The 16666-nt window shown below is 41.8% G+C and overlaps 1 protein-coding gene across 6 annotated transcripts in view; it reads left to right on the top strand.

Moving 5' to 3' along the window:
• Nucleotides 1-16666, top strand: part of ACTN2 (actinin alpha 2) — a 74743-nt gene that overhangs the window by 30097 nt on the left and 27980 nt on the right. For all 6 annotated transcript variants that reach the window (XM_068548840.1, XM_068548838.1, XM_068548837.1 and 3 more), the window contains exons 2-7: nt 3963-4077; nt 5003-5122; nt 6011-6097; nt 10340-10427; nt 12009-12087; nt 15053-15134. In XM_068548840.1, the coding sequence (XP_068404941.1) occupies nt 3963-4077; nt 5003-5122; nt 6011-6097; nt 10340-10427; nt 12009-12087; nt 15053-15134 (571 nt within the window). The remainder of the gene's footprint in view (nt 1-3962; nt 4078-5002; nt 5123-6010; nt 6098-10339; nt 10428-12008; nt 12088-15052; nt 15135-16666) is intronic.

Raw genomic sequence — 16666 nt, 5'->3', positions numbered from 1 at the left:
TCTCATTGCAGTGGCTTCTCTTGTTGTGGAGCACGGGCTCTAGGCGCGTGGGCTTCAGTAGTTGTGGCTGGCGGGCTCTAGAGCACAGGCTCAGTAGTTGTGGAGCACGGGCTTAGTTGCTCCGCGGCATGTGGGATCTTCCCAGACCAGGGCTCGAACCCGTGTCCCCTGCATTGGCAAGCAGATTCCCAACCACTGAGCCACCAGGGAAGTCCCCACAAAGAAGTCTTTTAGGTACAATGTGTGGGATTTTGTTGCTGCTTTTTGTGGGCTTTTGTTTTTATCTCCTCCACCATTAGCGGGATTTTCACAGAAGCGGAGGACAATGGGGAAGGCATAGGAACAGTCTTTGTAGGCCATGGTAATGGAAACTGTAAATAGAATGAAAATTAAACAGTCTAATAAAGCTTAAAATTCCTTTTCAGAGTGCACTGGCCTCTTTGCAAGCTATTATCACAGAGCCTTGGGGTCCTTTTTCACATTTAAGTTGGTTAGTTACCACCTTTATTGGCTCTTCGGAATACTCATTAAAGAAGGCGAAACTTCATTAGGCTTAACTGACAAAATTGACCTGGTAGATTCAGTTCATTCTCTGCATTTGCACAGCTGAATAATTACCTGTGGTAAGTTACCTTCATCGCATGCATGCCTATAAGAAGGTGGTATCCAGCAGATGTTCACAGTGTTCCATAGTGGGGGTCAGGAGACCTGCACTGATCTCATGAAAAGCTTTGGGGTTCTATCCAGAAGTGCTTCTGATACTTATATTATGAAGGGGCTTAAAGAACATGGTAATAAGTTAAGGTAATTTACACCAGCAATATTTGCCCATTTTTAATTAGAGTATAGATAAAGATAATTCAATAAATATTTTATATCATTATATTTTTTTCTCTGTCAATTCCATAACCCTCTGTTCTCTTGTGCCTTCCCCAAAAGGTTAGGTATATGGTTAGTCTTGGTATTGTGAAAAAAAGAAAAACAAACAGAAAACCTTTAGAGTAGTTTTGCTTGCTGAAAATGGGGCCTGGGAAGTTTTTCACTGTATGAACCTAGTTATCTGGAAGCAACCTAAATGTCCATCCAAGGAGCTAGTTAGAAAATAAAGTATGGTATAGTCACGACAGTGGAATACTATGCAGCCATAAAAAGGAATGCTCTTTGCTGATATTGAATGACCCTAGGTTATAGTTTTCTTAAAAAATATAAAAAAGCCAGGTGCAGAACAATGTGTATATTATGATTTGTGTTAAAGGGATAGAAAAAACTGTGTGTCTGTGTGTTTATGTATGTATACAATATTGTTGAAGAGAAACACAAGACACTGAATCTCTATGTTGTTCCCTCTGGGGAAGGGAACTCGGTGGCTGGGAACAGGAGTGAGAGGGAGTCTTTCCACTTTATGCCTTTTTGAACCACTTGAATTTTGAACCCAGGTAATAATAGACTCTTGTTAATAATCTTAGCTTCAAAAAACAAAATTTGATTATGTATAGTAGCACTGTCCAATAGAACTCTCTGTGATGCTGGAAGTGTTTTGTACACATCTGCACCATCCAGTACAGATGTGCTTGTACACATGTGGCTTTTGAACACTCGAAAGATGGCTTGTACAGCTGGGAAACTAAAATTTTAATTTCCTTTCATTTTAATTAATTACATTTAAATAGCCAAGTATGGTTACTGGCTACCATATTGATTGGGTGCAGACCTAGAGTATATGACTTAGAGTATCTCTTCTGTTTAGACCTGACTAAAGTTTAGATGTGTTTTAGGAGAAATAACTATTAGTTTCGGCTCTCACAGTAACATTTATTATTGGAAATCCAAGAAAATACCTACATTTTCTTTTTGTCCTAGAATTTAATGCCATCACATATTTCTTTTTCTTAAATTTATTTTATTGAAGTACAATTGATTTACAGTGTTGTGTTTATTTCTGCTGTACAGCAAAGTGATTCAGTTATACATCTATATTCATTCTTTTTCATGTTCTTTTCCATTATGGTATATCACAGAATATTGAATATAGTTCCCTGTGCTATACAGTAGGACCTTTATTTTTAACATCTTTATTGGAGTATAATTGCTTTACAATGGTGTATTAGTTTCTGCTTTATAACAAAGTGAATCAGCTATACGTATACATATATCCTCATATCCCCTCCCTTTTGAGTCTCCCTCCCACCCTTCTAGGTGGTTACAAAGCACCGAGCTGATCTCCCTGTGCTATGCAGCTGCTTCCCACTAGCTATCTATTTTACATTTGGTAGTGTATATATGTCCATGCTACTCTCTCACTTCATCCCAGAGTAGGACCTTGTTCTTTATCCATTCTCTATATAATAGTTTGCATCTGCTAACCCCAAACTCCCAATCCATCCCTCCCCCAGCTCCCTTCCCCCTTGACAACCAGAAGTCTGTTATCTGTATCTGTGAGTCTCTTTCTGTTTTGTAGATCAGTTCATTTGTGTCCTATTTTAGATTCCACATATAAGTGATATCACATGGTATTTGTCTTTCTCTTTCTGACTTACTTCACTTAGTATGATCATCTCTGGGTCCATCCATGTTGCTGCAAATACTATCACATATTTCTTGAAATAAGTGCCCATCAGTCAGATTTGAAAATCCTTTTTGTTACCCAGAAAAATCATTTTTATGGAAAACTGTGTCTTTTTGTAGTCTTACTTGGAAAAACTCTATTTTTGAGAGGTTCATCTTCTCATCTATAACACAAACCCTGTTTGTCTGTCTCTCTGAAGCGTAATGTGCCGGCACTTTGTTCCGGAGCCCAGCAGCTGTTGTGTGACAAGGGCACAGTTTGCATTCTTAGCCAGCAGCTGCCAGAAGCATTTCTAATCTGGTTTTGGCAGGAAATAGTGCACAAGTGGAAACCAAGTTAAAAGAAGTTTGAAAAATAAACAGAATGACTTTGGATGCCACTTAGTATATAGTTCATCTTTCTGCTTAATATTGCCCTAGTTATTTGTTAACATGACTAGCCTCTGAGCCCTTCCAGGGCAGGGCTGTATCTAATTGTCTTTGAAATCCGGGCTCTAGCCCAGGACCTAGAATATGCCAGTAGGAGTTCATTATTATTGCTACTACTACTATTATTATTATTAATGATTGACTATACTGCAAATTTGTTTAATTAATTCAGTTACTTTTTTTAAAACTGTTGTTCATCCAGGATAAACTAGTTGTAGATAATTAGTGGTTACGGGTCCCTCTTCTCTTCCCCTTTCTACTGCACAATGCCGCCCACCCTCTGCTCTAAAGTACGACATTTTGAACATTCTTTAAGCATAATTTATTCATCCATTCTGCAAGCACGCTGATTTTTGTTGTATGCAGAGAATAAGCACATCCTAATTTCCTACAGAATAAGAGGTTTTCAGAAGGCAAAGGCATAGGTGTAAACATGGTATCTTTTTTTAAAAATTTTATTATTTTTTTAATTGAAGTATAGTTGATTTACAATGTTGTGTTAGCTTCAGGTATACAGCACAGTGATTCAGTTATATATATATATGTATATATATAATATATATATATTCTTTTTTAGATTCTTTTCCCTGATAGGTTATTATAAAATATTGAGTGTAGTTCCCTGTGCTATACAGTAGGTCCTTGTTAGTTATCTATTTTATATATAGTAGTGTGTATATGTTAATCCCAAATGTGGTACCTTTCTAAACCGAAGGCAAAAATTCCTCAGGTGGTTAGACCCAATAAATGATTTTTTTTTTTTTCTCTAAAGAGGAAAGTTTATTAAAATCTTACCTTCAGGCCTCAAATCATGCTTTCCATCCAATTCGGTCTGCTTTCTCTCGAAGGTCCAAGATGCCCCAGCCTCGTGTTCTCCCCAGGATGTGTAAGATGTCAGGCATGGTCCATGTGGAGGGGCTCTGAGTGCTCACGGGGCTGTGCTCAGCACTGTTTGCTTCTCGTTGCAGACCTTCACTGCCTGGTGTAACTCCCACCTCAGGAAAGCTGGCACTCAGATCGAGAACATCGAGGAAGACTTCCGGAATGGCCTTAAGCTCATGCTGCTTTTGGAAGTCATCTCAGGTGAGTCTTAAACATTTTTCGTACGTGTTATACCCAATCTTACACGTACTTCTATGTCCGAGCAGTAGATATGCATCTGTTGGTTTTTTTTTTTTTTAAAAAAAAAAAAAAAAAAAAAGCTCACTTTGAACCTGGCTGGGGGAGATGGTATTACTGACAAAGCAAACCTTTCCAAAGAGCAGTCTGCCTGGAGTTATTTTTCTGCTCTAAAAAAGGAGTGAATTCTGTTTAAAATTGACTTATTAAAATCATGTTTCTACCACCCACTTCGAAACAGAATAAGAGAAGAGAAAATGACATTTATATGACTGCCCACCAGGCTGCCCTCTCCACTAAGTCCAGCTAGTGTGTATTCCAGAAATTGTCTTTCACACCAAAGGCCAGTGTACATGTTGGCTTAACTCTGAAAACAGGAGTTAAAGTCCCCGAGGGGTTATCCTTTGCCCTGAATTTCAGCTGGCTGGTTTAGACTTTGGACTGGAGAGTGGATCCGGCTTAATTAAAGAGGTGTGAGTGGGAAGGATGAAGGCAGGGCGGCCCTGATCCAGGTATCTTCGTAACTCCACGTCTGAGATGAGCCCTGTGATTTGAACGAAGCTCCCTGACTTTCTCCCACAGCTGGTCCGCACCTCTGAATGCCGCAGGGGCACCAACCAGCTTCTTACTTACTCATTCGTACTTTGGCTCAAAGACCAAACCGGACTCTCCCAGCAGATCTGAAAAGCATATGGCCTTAATAGCATAGCTCCCCTCTGGTCCATTTGACCTTGAAAGTACTGTGATTTACAGAAACCGAGAACACATAAGGAACAGTCAAATAATGATTCCCATTTAAGGAGGGCACGGACTCTGAGTTTTGGCATCTTGATTCTGCATCAAGGGTCTCCTTTCTCTGTGTCTACACGATTCTTTCTTCATCCAACAGGGGAAAGGCTGCCCAAACCTGACCGAGGAAAAATGCGATTCCACAAAATCGCTAACGTCAACAAAGCCTTGGATTACATAGCCAGCAAAGGCGTGAAGCTGGTGTCCATCGGGGCGGAAGGTAAATGGGGTGTGATGGGAATGACCCTGACCATGCACAGACCTCCCCATGGGGCAGTGGGCCTGCAGCTGGGTGCCTGCTTCCTTCCCCCCCTTCCTTCCCCCCCATCTCCTGTGTCAGCCTCTCTTGCCAGGCTCCCCGTAGGCACCATGAACGGGAGACAAGGCTCTAGGATCATTTGTACAGAATAGAGTCAAGGGAGTTCCCTGGTGGTCCAGCGGTTAAGACTCCGAGCTTCCACTGCAGGGGCCGCAGGTTCGATTCCTGGTTGGGGAACTAAGATCACACATACTGCATGGTGTGGACAAAAAAAAAAAAGAGTCAAATATGATGCTGTCTTTTTCAAACTGATCATCCAAATGAGAAAGAACTTGTACATCTCAGTGACTCTTAATTAGAACTAATAAGAAGGATCTCCATTCTCTGTGGGAGATTGGGAGTCCTGGTGAGTCTGGCAGGAGCTGAGACTGCCCTACCTCTCATTCTATGCAACTGAGCCCGAGAACCTGCCAACTGGGGAGCTCCGGAAGAGGGATCAGGGTAAAGATGATCCAGTGTTCTCTCTGTTTGATTATTTAGGACCTTGGCTCATCTAGTCTTTAAACCTTGGAAACCCCTGGGTTGTTTTCAGTGACTTTGCATATGCAAGCTTTGTGTTCATTATTAACTCATAACTCATTTAAACTGGAGACGTTTGGTTATGAATACCACATTTATAACTAGACACGCTGCAACACTTACGAAAACAGAAACTGGTCTTTCCATATGTGTATCTTCCAGTAGCTCTGAAGTCAAAACTTTATAGGAGACTCATAACTTATAGGAAAACTTTATGTGCTGATAATGTTATCTTTACCCTCATTTGTTGATGTTTTTTCTTACCTAAAGAAATTGTTGATGGCAACGTGAAGATGACGCTGGGTATGATCTGGACCATCATCCTGCGCTTTGCTATTCAGGATATTTCCGTTGAAGGTAAAGGACAGGGTTAAAAACCTGATGGTATTAAGACACTTAGCGTAATTTGTAAATTGAGCTGATGAAGTTGAATTGGGATAGGCTTTTGTAAAATTGAACAGTCACTGACAGGATTGAATGAAAGATACGCAAGTTGGGTTTTCACAAATTTTCTATTTGTATGAAAAAAAGACCCCAGCAATGCTGTTTCATTCATGGGGGTGCAATCATTTTGGAAAAGATGAGTACATGTTCAGAACAGAAGTCGCTTTTTAAAATGAGCATTTTTTGAGCTTCTTTATTGCTTATTATACTAGTAGGTTCATGACTATAACAGTTCTTTAGACTGTTATATCTTGAAACGCTTGAAACGCTTTCCTTCAAGTGCTGAAAGATAATCGATTGAAATCTGCGTTTGTTCATTTGTTCTTTCTTTTTTTCTCTCTCTCCCCTCCCTCCCTCCCTCCCCCCCCCCCTTTTTTTTTAAACAAAATCTCTATTGTCATCGTGTCTTTTGGCCCAATAACTGTTCCATCATTGTAACATAACCCTAATCCTCGGCACTGCCACTGAAGGTGCAGATCTTTAGTCTTTTACGCCCACTGCACTCCAGAATATTTTGATGAATTCAGCACTGTCGAAAGTGTCAAATTGACATTCCTAAAATTAGAACTTGGCCTATTTAGCACTCAAATCACAAAAGATATAGCTGCAGAACATACTTGGGACTTCCCTGGTGGCACGGTGGTTAAGACTCTGCCCTCCCAATGCAGGGGGCCTGGGTTCGTTCCCTGGTCAGGGAACTAGATCCTACATGCGTGCTGCAACTAAGAGTTCACATGCCACAGCTAAGACCCAGCACGACCAAATAAATAAAAAAAAAAAAGAACGTACTTAAGGGTGGTCTGACTTGTCCAACCAGGCAGTCTCCTCTAACTTTGTCACCTAGAAGACAACCACGCCCCCAAATGGTCAGGCCTGGGAGCGTGGTTCATAATTCTGTCCAGGAATTTACTTATGCCCTCTAAAAATCAAACTAAGATATAATGATATTAAAACCTCAAGAATTCAGGCTCAGGAATAACAGCCAGCTCGAATTTATGAAGAGTCTGAATTTGAAAACTTTCATACAATGTACTCTTATTAAGGTACATTTCTTTCATGCTAGTGAAAATAATAATCTGCTTTTTAAAAGTTCCTGCTTTATTAAAAAAGAATAGTTTGTAATCATTTAATCAATTTTATATACTTCGGCATTTAAATATTTAAGCAGTTGAGCCCACCTGATAGAACAAATATTATTTTTAAAAATCTTGTTCACACCACTGCATTTGCTACACTAGCAAATCCTTTTCCCACAAATATTACAGAGGTGAGCTTGACCTCAGGTTTTCTTCTGATTGGTTACAGATTTCAAATTAGTGATAATACTAATTGAAAACTTAATTCTGTTTCAAATGTAACTATGAATGGTGTGATCCATTAGAGGTTCCCCAATTTTTTATTTATGTGCCCAAGATAAGATAATCAAATCATAGTATTTCGTAAAACATCATGATAGAAAGATATACTAATCTGCTTTTCAAAAGACTAAGAAATAAACATTCAAAAGTGTGATATCGCTGACAAGGTGCTTAAATCTCTTCAAGCAGAAGTCTTCCAGTGTCCCACACAGCAGATGAAGTTAGTTTGCTAACTTATATTTTTATTTGTTTTACTTCCATGGAGTCATTTCTTAACAACCTCACTTAATTTCTGTAAATCTACAGAAAAATTGTCTAATTTATTTTGATGATGTATATTATGTAGGAAAATGACATTGTTATTAAACTGAATTCTTTGAGGAGCCAGGCTCCGTCAACAGAATGATGGACCTCTTCAAAGAAGGAAAATGAGAGATTGACATACCTGTTGGTGAGGGCAGTGCAGAGATGCCCAAGTAGATGGGGCTCCTTGGTGCATCCTATGGTTTTTCATGATGGAATAACCAATGACACTACCTATTTATGACATGATTTTTATACCCACCGTCAGGGTTCTGTGTGTGGACTTCTCAGGTTTAACCTACACCTGAGGGGGCGGGGTGGAGGTACCACAGTCATGTACTATTTGGCACAGGCTTGTAACCTCTTGCTGAATGCCTCAGAATGGACTTGGGGTGGGAGAAAGTCAGCTTTGTTAGAGTAGCTAATTCAATAAGGAAAAAACTTTGTTCAACATTCATAGCCTAAGAGTGTTCAGACGTATTCAGACAGAAATTAAGTGAAACTCAATGACTTATAAATCTAAGCTTAAGTGGCAGTTGTAAGCTTGTATTGATCTACTTTACCTCTGTTTACTTTTCTAATCTAAGTGCCATTTAAACTTTATAAAAAAGTTTGGATTATTTCCTCCTGTTATACTTTTTCTTACTAATTCCGTTGGCCGGGACCCCAAAGGCAGGCAATTGTGTGTATAGCAGAACAACTGGATATGGAGTTCCATATTTCGATATCTATACCAGTTAATATTTTAATAAAGTCTTAGTACTTTCAGTCGTTTTCCTTAACAGGAATTTGCTAGATAAGAGACATGATCAGGAATCATTCAAATTATTCTTAGAGCATGTGGAAGTTTGTGAGGGGCGGGGGGGTGTTTCATATGGGTTATGGGTCAAAGAAAAATCTGAACTAGAAATGGACAATTTAGGTAAATAATTACAGAATACTTACTTTGACTTGAAAAAATCAACTTAAGCTCTTACTGAAATGGAAGGCCAGGTCCCAATGTTGGTTAGGAGTCCACATGTTCATAGGAGCTTTCTAAATTGTTAAGATGTAAATACAAGCAGAATCCCAGTTATGTAAGTGGCTCTTAGGAGCTGTTTGGATGTATAAAACTTTGGGTCCTCTAAGAAGCAAGTGCTAAGATGGTGTTAGAAGTTGTCTTAGTCTGTTCAGGCTGCCATACAAAATACCATAGACTGGGTAGCTTAAACAACAGAAATTAATTTTCTCACAGTCCTGGAGCCTGGAAGTCCAAGATCGGGGTGCCAGCATAGTTAGTTTCTGGTGAGGGCTCTCTTCTTGGCTTGTAGATGGCTGCCTTTTCTCTGTGTCCTCACACGGCAGAGAAAGAAAGGGAAGGGAGAAGGGGGGTGGAGGGAAGAGAGGGAGAGGGAGAGAGAGAGAGATTGAGCAAGCACTCTGTTGTCTCTTCTTATAAGGGCACTAATTCCATCATGAGGGCCCCACCCTCACGACCTCATCGAACCCTAATTACCTCCCAAAGGCTCCATCTCTAAATGTCATCACATTGGGGGTTAGGGCTTCAGTCTATGAATTTGAGGGGGACACAGACATTCCATCCATAGCAGAAATGCAAGAGATTTGTTGGGGGAAATGCCTGTGGAGGATAAGGGTGGGGAGAAGCAGGAGATGGCAGAGCCCCTTCAGGCATAGCACCTGGCTGACACCCGTGCTGGGGAAGGAAAGGCTTGAGAAAGAAGAATCTCATTCTGCAAAGTGGTCCTCAGGCAGCGTTAGCGGGCCAATGGGGAGTCCTTCAGCCTCAGTTGCTCTCAGAGGAGTCCCATGTGTGGCAGGAATGGCCCAGCTCTGGTGCCCCTCCCTCACTCAGTCTGTGGCTGGAGTAGCCCTGAAGAAGTGTGGCCTCTGGGGAATGCAGGGGCGGATTCAGAGTGTGGCAGCTGGGACATCAGTTCTGTCCTGTGTTCCCTGCAGCGGGACATCTGAGCAGCACGTCTTCATGGCTGCCACAGGAGTGGTTGCTTTCTTAACTTGGTCAGAACCCAAGTGGCCAAACTTGGAATTTGCCAACAAAAGCCTTCAAGTATTTTAAAATCAGTGGGTAAGGGAGTACATTTCAGACACAGTGGCCTCTGTGAATTCCATTTACCTAAGAATATAAATTATAAATGAGATAAATGAAGGGATAGTTAGGTCATAAATTATGCGCATTAAAACAAATTTTCATCTGAAAGGTACGTTACCAGTAACCCTGAAGTCCAGTTTTGTATTCATCATGTCATAACTTGCTGTTGCTCCTGCACTGTCCTTTTCAAGTCCCTTCAAGTGGCCTCAGAAGTCAGTCCTTGGGAGCAGGGTTCCAGCTCCATCCTCTTGCAGAGACTGGAGAAGAGAGGTTGCCTTTGGCGTTGGCCCCCTGGGAGGTCTCTGTAGCAAGTGACTAGAAGTTGGGTGAGTGAGCAGTGAGGGTGAGTGTTTCCCTGTGGACACTTTTTCTTGGCTGTCATTACAGAAACCTCTGCCAAAGAAGGTCTGCTGCTTTGGTGTCAAAGGAAGACCGCTCCTTATAGAAATGTGAACATTCAGAACTTCCACACCAGGTGCGCAACCAGGGTCCTGGGGTCCTTGTATTCTCTTTGGAATCCAGGTTGGCAGGGAGAACAATGTTTATTTACTCCTGTGTCTCCTCCTCCTGTCTGACGCGCGTTTTCTGTATGTAGCAGAACTCAGGCTCTAGAATGATTGATGCTTAGGCTTTCTCAGGGGAAAATGTTGGATTAAGGTTTGGGAGGCTGGCACTGTTTATAAGTGAGTATCATGCAGGGATGCGGCAGGGATGGATTCTCAGTGACAAGGAGACACCGTAGCAGGGTCTGCATATCCCGCCTACGAGCTCCACCCCATCCCTCCTCTCTGTCGTGCCCAAAAGATGCTTCATCAGTCAGCTCTGTAGGCTGGGATTGGAGAGAAGTAGGCAAATCATGTTTGAAAAACTATAGGGAACTGGATGAAGGAAATCCAGATATAATCTGAGAGCATGATATTGTCCCTTGCTTCAGTCTTTTTTTCTCGTGCAGATCTTTTGTCAGGTGTTTATATTTTCTCCCTCTGTGTGGTGGGTTACCCGTGAATATAAATGGGTCACTGGCCCCCATAGATCAGAGAAAAGAAATGAAGGATATGGACGAGCCACTAGGACAGACTGGGGAGGTTATCTAGGTAGATAAGTATTATTAGGCCCTGAGCCACGCCCTGAGTGCACACAGGTGAGGAGGAGGCTTCCTGTTCGTACATCATGCCGTCAGGGTGTGGGACCTGCCCGGTGAATGTCTCAGGGCCCAGCCTGGCCTCCCACTCACCTTCTTGCTTTTCTTCTTCTGGCCCGAGATGGGCCCGAGCCCTTCGACAGTGTGGCCCCAGGGGCTTCCGTCTTCCCCGACCCTTCGGGGCACGGGCTCCTGGTCTTCAGTGAGCCCGCTGCCCATCAATTGGGAGCTCGTAGCCTGGGGGTGTCTGGGAACGGTGAGCGCTGGTGTCTCTGGGCAGACAGACTGGAAATCCAAACCCTCCCTGCTAAGTCCCTCAGCTGCCTACACGTCTTTGCCTTTAAAAGAAGAAATCCCAAACAAAAAGGAACCTTATGAAGAAAGATAGAGGAGAACCGGGGAGCACTGAGTATACTAAGGGGCGTGCTCTTGGAGGAAAGTGTGTCCTGGGCATTTCTGGGTGGACGTCCTTGTGTCTGTCTGTCTGGCAGACTCTGGGGGTCAGGTCTAGAATGGAGACTTGGGGAAGAGAGGAGGAAGCCGGGCCTGCTGGGCACTGAGGGAGGAGGGGGACAATAGGGGGCATCTTCTCTCCAGTCCTTGCCAGTTCTCCCAGCACGGCAGGGACCGGGGCAGGACGCGGCGGGGGTGGGGGGAGGTTAGGGGGAGTGAGTCCCAGGCAAGGTTGGGCCTGAAGCTGTAGATGGAAAGGAGACTGGTAAGGGGGTGGCAGACCCTGGGAGGGAGGCGAGAGTCCAGGGAAGGGGCCAGGGTGTCACTGGGTGGGGGAGGGAGGGAGGTCCTTGGGGCCCCAGGTCCGAGATTTCAGGCCAACGTCTGACCAAGGTCAGCCCCTTGCTGCTGCCTGTCCATTAACCCATGTTCCTGTTCCTCCCGACCGTGACCGTCATGCAGCTGGAAAGACGGCCTTGGACTCTGTGCACTCATCCACAGACACCGGCCCGACCTCATTGACTACTCAAAGCTGAACAAGGTCATTTGGGGGGCCCGGCATGCTGTGTCCGCCCTGCCCCCAGCATGTCGTCCTGGAAGTGAGCCCATCGGCCTTGAACTCACACCAACACCTAGGCTGCCGCCAGCATGCCCTCCCAGCTAGCCTGGCACGGGATGAAAACAGGAAGGGTGGCGGGAAAATACTCACCTGTTATAATTAGGGCAGGACAAGACCCAAAGCCAAGTCACCTTTTTGCCCACATTACGATATGTTTGTTGATTTGGCTTGATTTCCTATGAAAGCTTTTATACATGTTTCTCAGAGATTTTACATTCCCAGGTTGTAAATATGAGAAGAAAAGTGTCTGTTTTGCTGCAGGGCGGGCGGGCAGGCCGTGGGGGGAGAGAGAACGGTTCAGATACCCCAAACCTTCTTTTTAAATTCCTCTTACCTTTTCTGAAGGATTTAGTTGCCGACGTATTTACTTAGAGTTGATTAACTTGTTTCTCACACAAGGGATGCTTATCTTGCTATTGATACAAGGTATTAGTTGCGCCCTTAGAAAAGAAGTTTGGGGGATTTTTTTTTTTCTCTCTCTTTTCAGAAAATTCAACTTAGGGAACTTATGTTTTCAGCTTAGGAAACTTTCATTCTCCCTTTAAGCTTAAGCTTTATTGTGCTTAAGTTTCAAATAGTCTGCACATTGTTTCTTTAAAAGTAGTTTGCACATGTGATCTGTGATGGAAAAAAGAAATCCTGGCCCCTTCTAAATCTTGTGGTGGACAATCCATCTGTCCTAGAAATAATGCCGTGTAGAGACTTAAGATAGAAAGTGTTGCCCGCCCCATGACCATTCCTGCCAGGAGTAGTGGGGCACATTTCCTGTGGTTGCTGGTGTGCTTCGTTGGCCGTGCACCTCGTGTCGCTGTGTTTGGTGTGGAATCCGGTCCTGCTGCATGCTGCCCTCCCCGTGTGGCACAGGGGGTAGTAGGAAGAGTGTCCTGGCTTTTGCCACCTTTGCAGTTGTCATGTGCTCACCACCCTTCCCCTGGCCTCTCTCCACTGACGACAGGATAGCACATGAAAAATGTACTTGTATCCTGAAGATGAGAGCTACCGTACACGAATGGAAGGTTGCCTAAGGGAACGGGGCAGCCAGAGTTTCTCGACTTCCCCAAGCATGTATTCTCATCCCTGAGTTGTTTTGAAACGTTTCAAACATAGAGACGGTGTATATTTTTTTCAATTACTCTTTATCTCATTTGCAAAATGAAGGGATTATACTAGATAGACCTCATTTCATTAGCAGTTTATAACGGTCAGTTTCTATTACAAAAGATCAAAATACATGGTAATTGGCCACCTATGATGGGTGGAAAAAGGATAATAATTAACCATAGCAGTGAATACTTCTATAGCTCTAGATTAGACATTGTTAATAAATAAGTATATATGTGTATTATATATGTGTATTAGTGTGTGTTACATATGTGGATATTACATCTATTAATGTTTTATATACATATATGTATGTTAATATTAATACATATATTTTATGTATGTTATACATACACAGTCATTCAATCTTCATAATGCACAGTAAACTATATAATATGATGCATCTATAAAGGAGGTACTAATTATCCCAGTTTTACAGATGAAGAAGGGAGGAATTCTTTAATCTTCCCAGGGTCACATACCAGTAGCTGAGCCGAGAAAACACTTAATTGCTACATTTTATCCAAGTTACAGTGTAAGTGAGATAGCTTTCACAAAGACTCAGAATCATTACTCTGTTTTTAATGCTGAAAATTTTCTTATATATTAAGAACAAAAGGAAACTTTTACTCAGCTATTTGGTCTTCTAAACATTTGCATAAAATATACAGGTAAGACTCACCTTATTATATGGCTGCTTTTAGTGAAATGATTTTATGCTTTGTTAAAATAACATGGAGCTGAAGAAACATTTTGCCTGAAATGATAGTAAACTCTGAGAGGCCAGGAAGCTTGCTTTGGTTTCTTCCTTGAGCACCGAATGTATTTGAAGCCTCTGTGTTTTAGATGTTTCACTGTATTAAAATGATTGTGCTCATTGCAAAGCATTGCAGTTTCTGAAATGTTTAAACGGCTTTGATGTTAAAATTCATTACAGTCATCCCTGGACTAATGCTACTTTTCATTTTGATTTTTCTGTCTTACATACCCCCATCCCATTTCAGATTCACAACACTTAATCTCTTTAGAAGATTAAAACAGGAAATGTTAAATACCTCTTTTAATTTTTCAGTATTTCAGTTATACACCTCTGGGTCAATGTATTTTGTTATGTTACGTATGTATTTAACCAGTTTTACCGTGGAAGACAAACGCAATCGGACGAACAAAAATTTCTTCACAATTTTCTTTTATAATGTTAAGTTTCTTTCATTTCTTGTGGTCTTTAACATCCTAGAAACCTAACTTTTGCTCTTTGTAGCCATCTTGTAATATTCTTTAGTGACCTAAAACTTTCACCTAAACGTGCTGAAAGCAGTGTGTTTTCTTATATTTAAAACAAAAATAAACAAAGTTAGTGTGGTACTAAATATTCTCCATGATCACCTTCCAGATGTGGACAATGTATGTTTCATGCTTCCTTTTGGAATCATCTAGATTTTTGTTACCCAGGGTTGAAGCGCAGCGCTGAGGTATCCAGGTGTTTTTCCATCCATGAGAAAATACCTCACAACTTTCCTTCTAGCTGCACAGTATCTGTTCTCTTCAACCTTTTGCTCACATTTTATGAAGTTGGAGTGTGCATGATTGGGTGATTTTCATGTCATTTTTGATATTTCTCTAAATGTTTGAAAAGTTTGGGAAAAGATAAGAAGGAAAATCTTATCCTATTATGGTTATGTGTGGATGGGAAAGTTTCCTCCCCAGAATGAGGTATATAAAAAACAGTCGTAAGTCCTGTTCAAAAAAATATGCTAAAAAGCTGGTTGTGCTGTTTTCCATGCAGGATGACCCAATAGGAAATATCAACTTGGCCATGGAAATTGCAGAGAAACACCTGGATATTCCCAAAATGTTGGATGCTGAGGGTGAGATGAAAATTGTGTTTATTGGCTTACAGAAAATCTATTGCCTCCCTATGTTATGACCACGCATAAAGACCTGTAAACTTTATAGCCAGGTTACATCTGAAGGACTTAGGATTCCTGAGAAGTTTCTGTCATTGGCCTCATGAATATTAGAGAATTTCATATGTAGCTTGCTCAAAATTATTTTTTAGAATCCTGCTCAAAACCAAGCCAGCAAAACTACAATGAAAGGGTTGGGTAAAAGGTTCAGCTTTGGCAAAGAAACAGAATGCTTTGGTTTGTGATTTTCAATGGAAAGCTTCCTATTTTTATTTTAACAACATTTTTTTTTTAAACCACATAGAAATTTAACAAATAAATCTCCTTGTTCTTTAAGACTCCACAAGGAAAAAAATGCTTCCTTCCAACTGGAAGTCATAGAATCTCAATCTAGACTATGGAGCGGTCATTCATCATGTGCCTCTCAAACTTTCACATTTCATTTTTAATTTGTCCAAATTAAATTTAGTTTTGTTAGAGCTAGAACCTCTCAATATTTTGCAGCTTTAGTGGCCCTCATGCTGGAGACTAGTTTCAGTACCTCTTGTGCCCTTTATCGGAGATGAGTTCGTGGGAGTTTCGCCCTGGCACAGCATTTAAGGCACAGATACGTGGAGACCATTCCTTCATTTCACTTATGCATGAGTCACCTCTTACTCAGCAGACGCTTACCGAGCACCTACTATGTATAAGACCCTGGAGATGCTGCAGGAGATGATGCGATGTATAAGGCAGGGCCCGGCCCTCAAGGACTTATATTACTGTCAATCTTATTATTCTCTATCAGCTCATTGCTTCTGCTAATTAGCATTGTTGGGGAAAAGCAAAGACCTTGATTCTGGTCAGTTGTCAGTCTTCTGTTCCTCCTTATTTTTGGTGATTGCATCACGGCTGCTGTACCAAATCACCACAAAGTAGGTGGCTTTTGAAACAACAGAAGTTTATTCTCTTGTAGTTCCGTAAACTGTAACTCTGAAATCAGGGTGTTGGCAGGGCCATGCTCCCTCCGAAGTCTGTAGAGAAGGACTTTCCTTGCTTCTTCCAGCTTCTAGAAGCCCCAGGTGTTCTTTGGCTCGTGGTAGCATCACTCCAGTCTCTGACTCTGTCTTTACATGGTCATCTTCCTTCTGCGTCTGTCTCTGTGTCTTTTTCCCTCTACTTATGAGGACACCGGTCATCATGGATTAAGGCCACACCTCACTCCAGCACAACCTCATCTTAACTTGATCACGTCTGCAAAGACCTACTTCCAAATAAGGTCACATTCACAGGTACCAGGAGGTAGGACTCCACCTATCATTTTTGGGAACACAGTGCAACTGAGACAGTAGTCTGTCCATTAGGATTCTGATTTTGCCCGTTTGTTAATTTAGCCATTTTATCAAACACCTGTATTATTGGGTGTTGAACACACTTGAATATGCTCTTCCGAATCTACTTTTTTCAAAAACTCTTTAGAGGGAGAAAGACAGTAAAACAGTGAAGTTGCCACG

The sequence above is a fragment of the Eschrichtius robustus genome, chromosome 7 (genome assembly GCF_028021215.1).
Source record: "Eschrichtius robustus isolate mEscRob2 chromosome 7, mEscRob2.pri, whole genome shotgun sequence".
NCBI classification, from domain to species: domain Eukaryota; kingdom Metazoa; phylum Chordata; class Mammalia; order Artiodactyla; family Eschrichtiidae; genus Eschrichtius; species Eschrichtius robustus.
The sequence above is the reverse complement of the archived record's forward strand: the minus strand, read 5'-3'. Positions and strand labels throughout refer to the sequence as shown.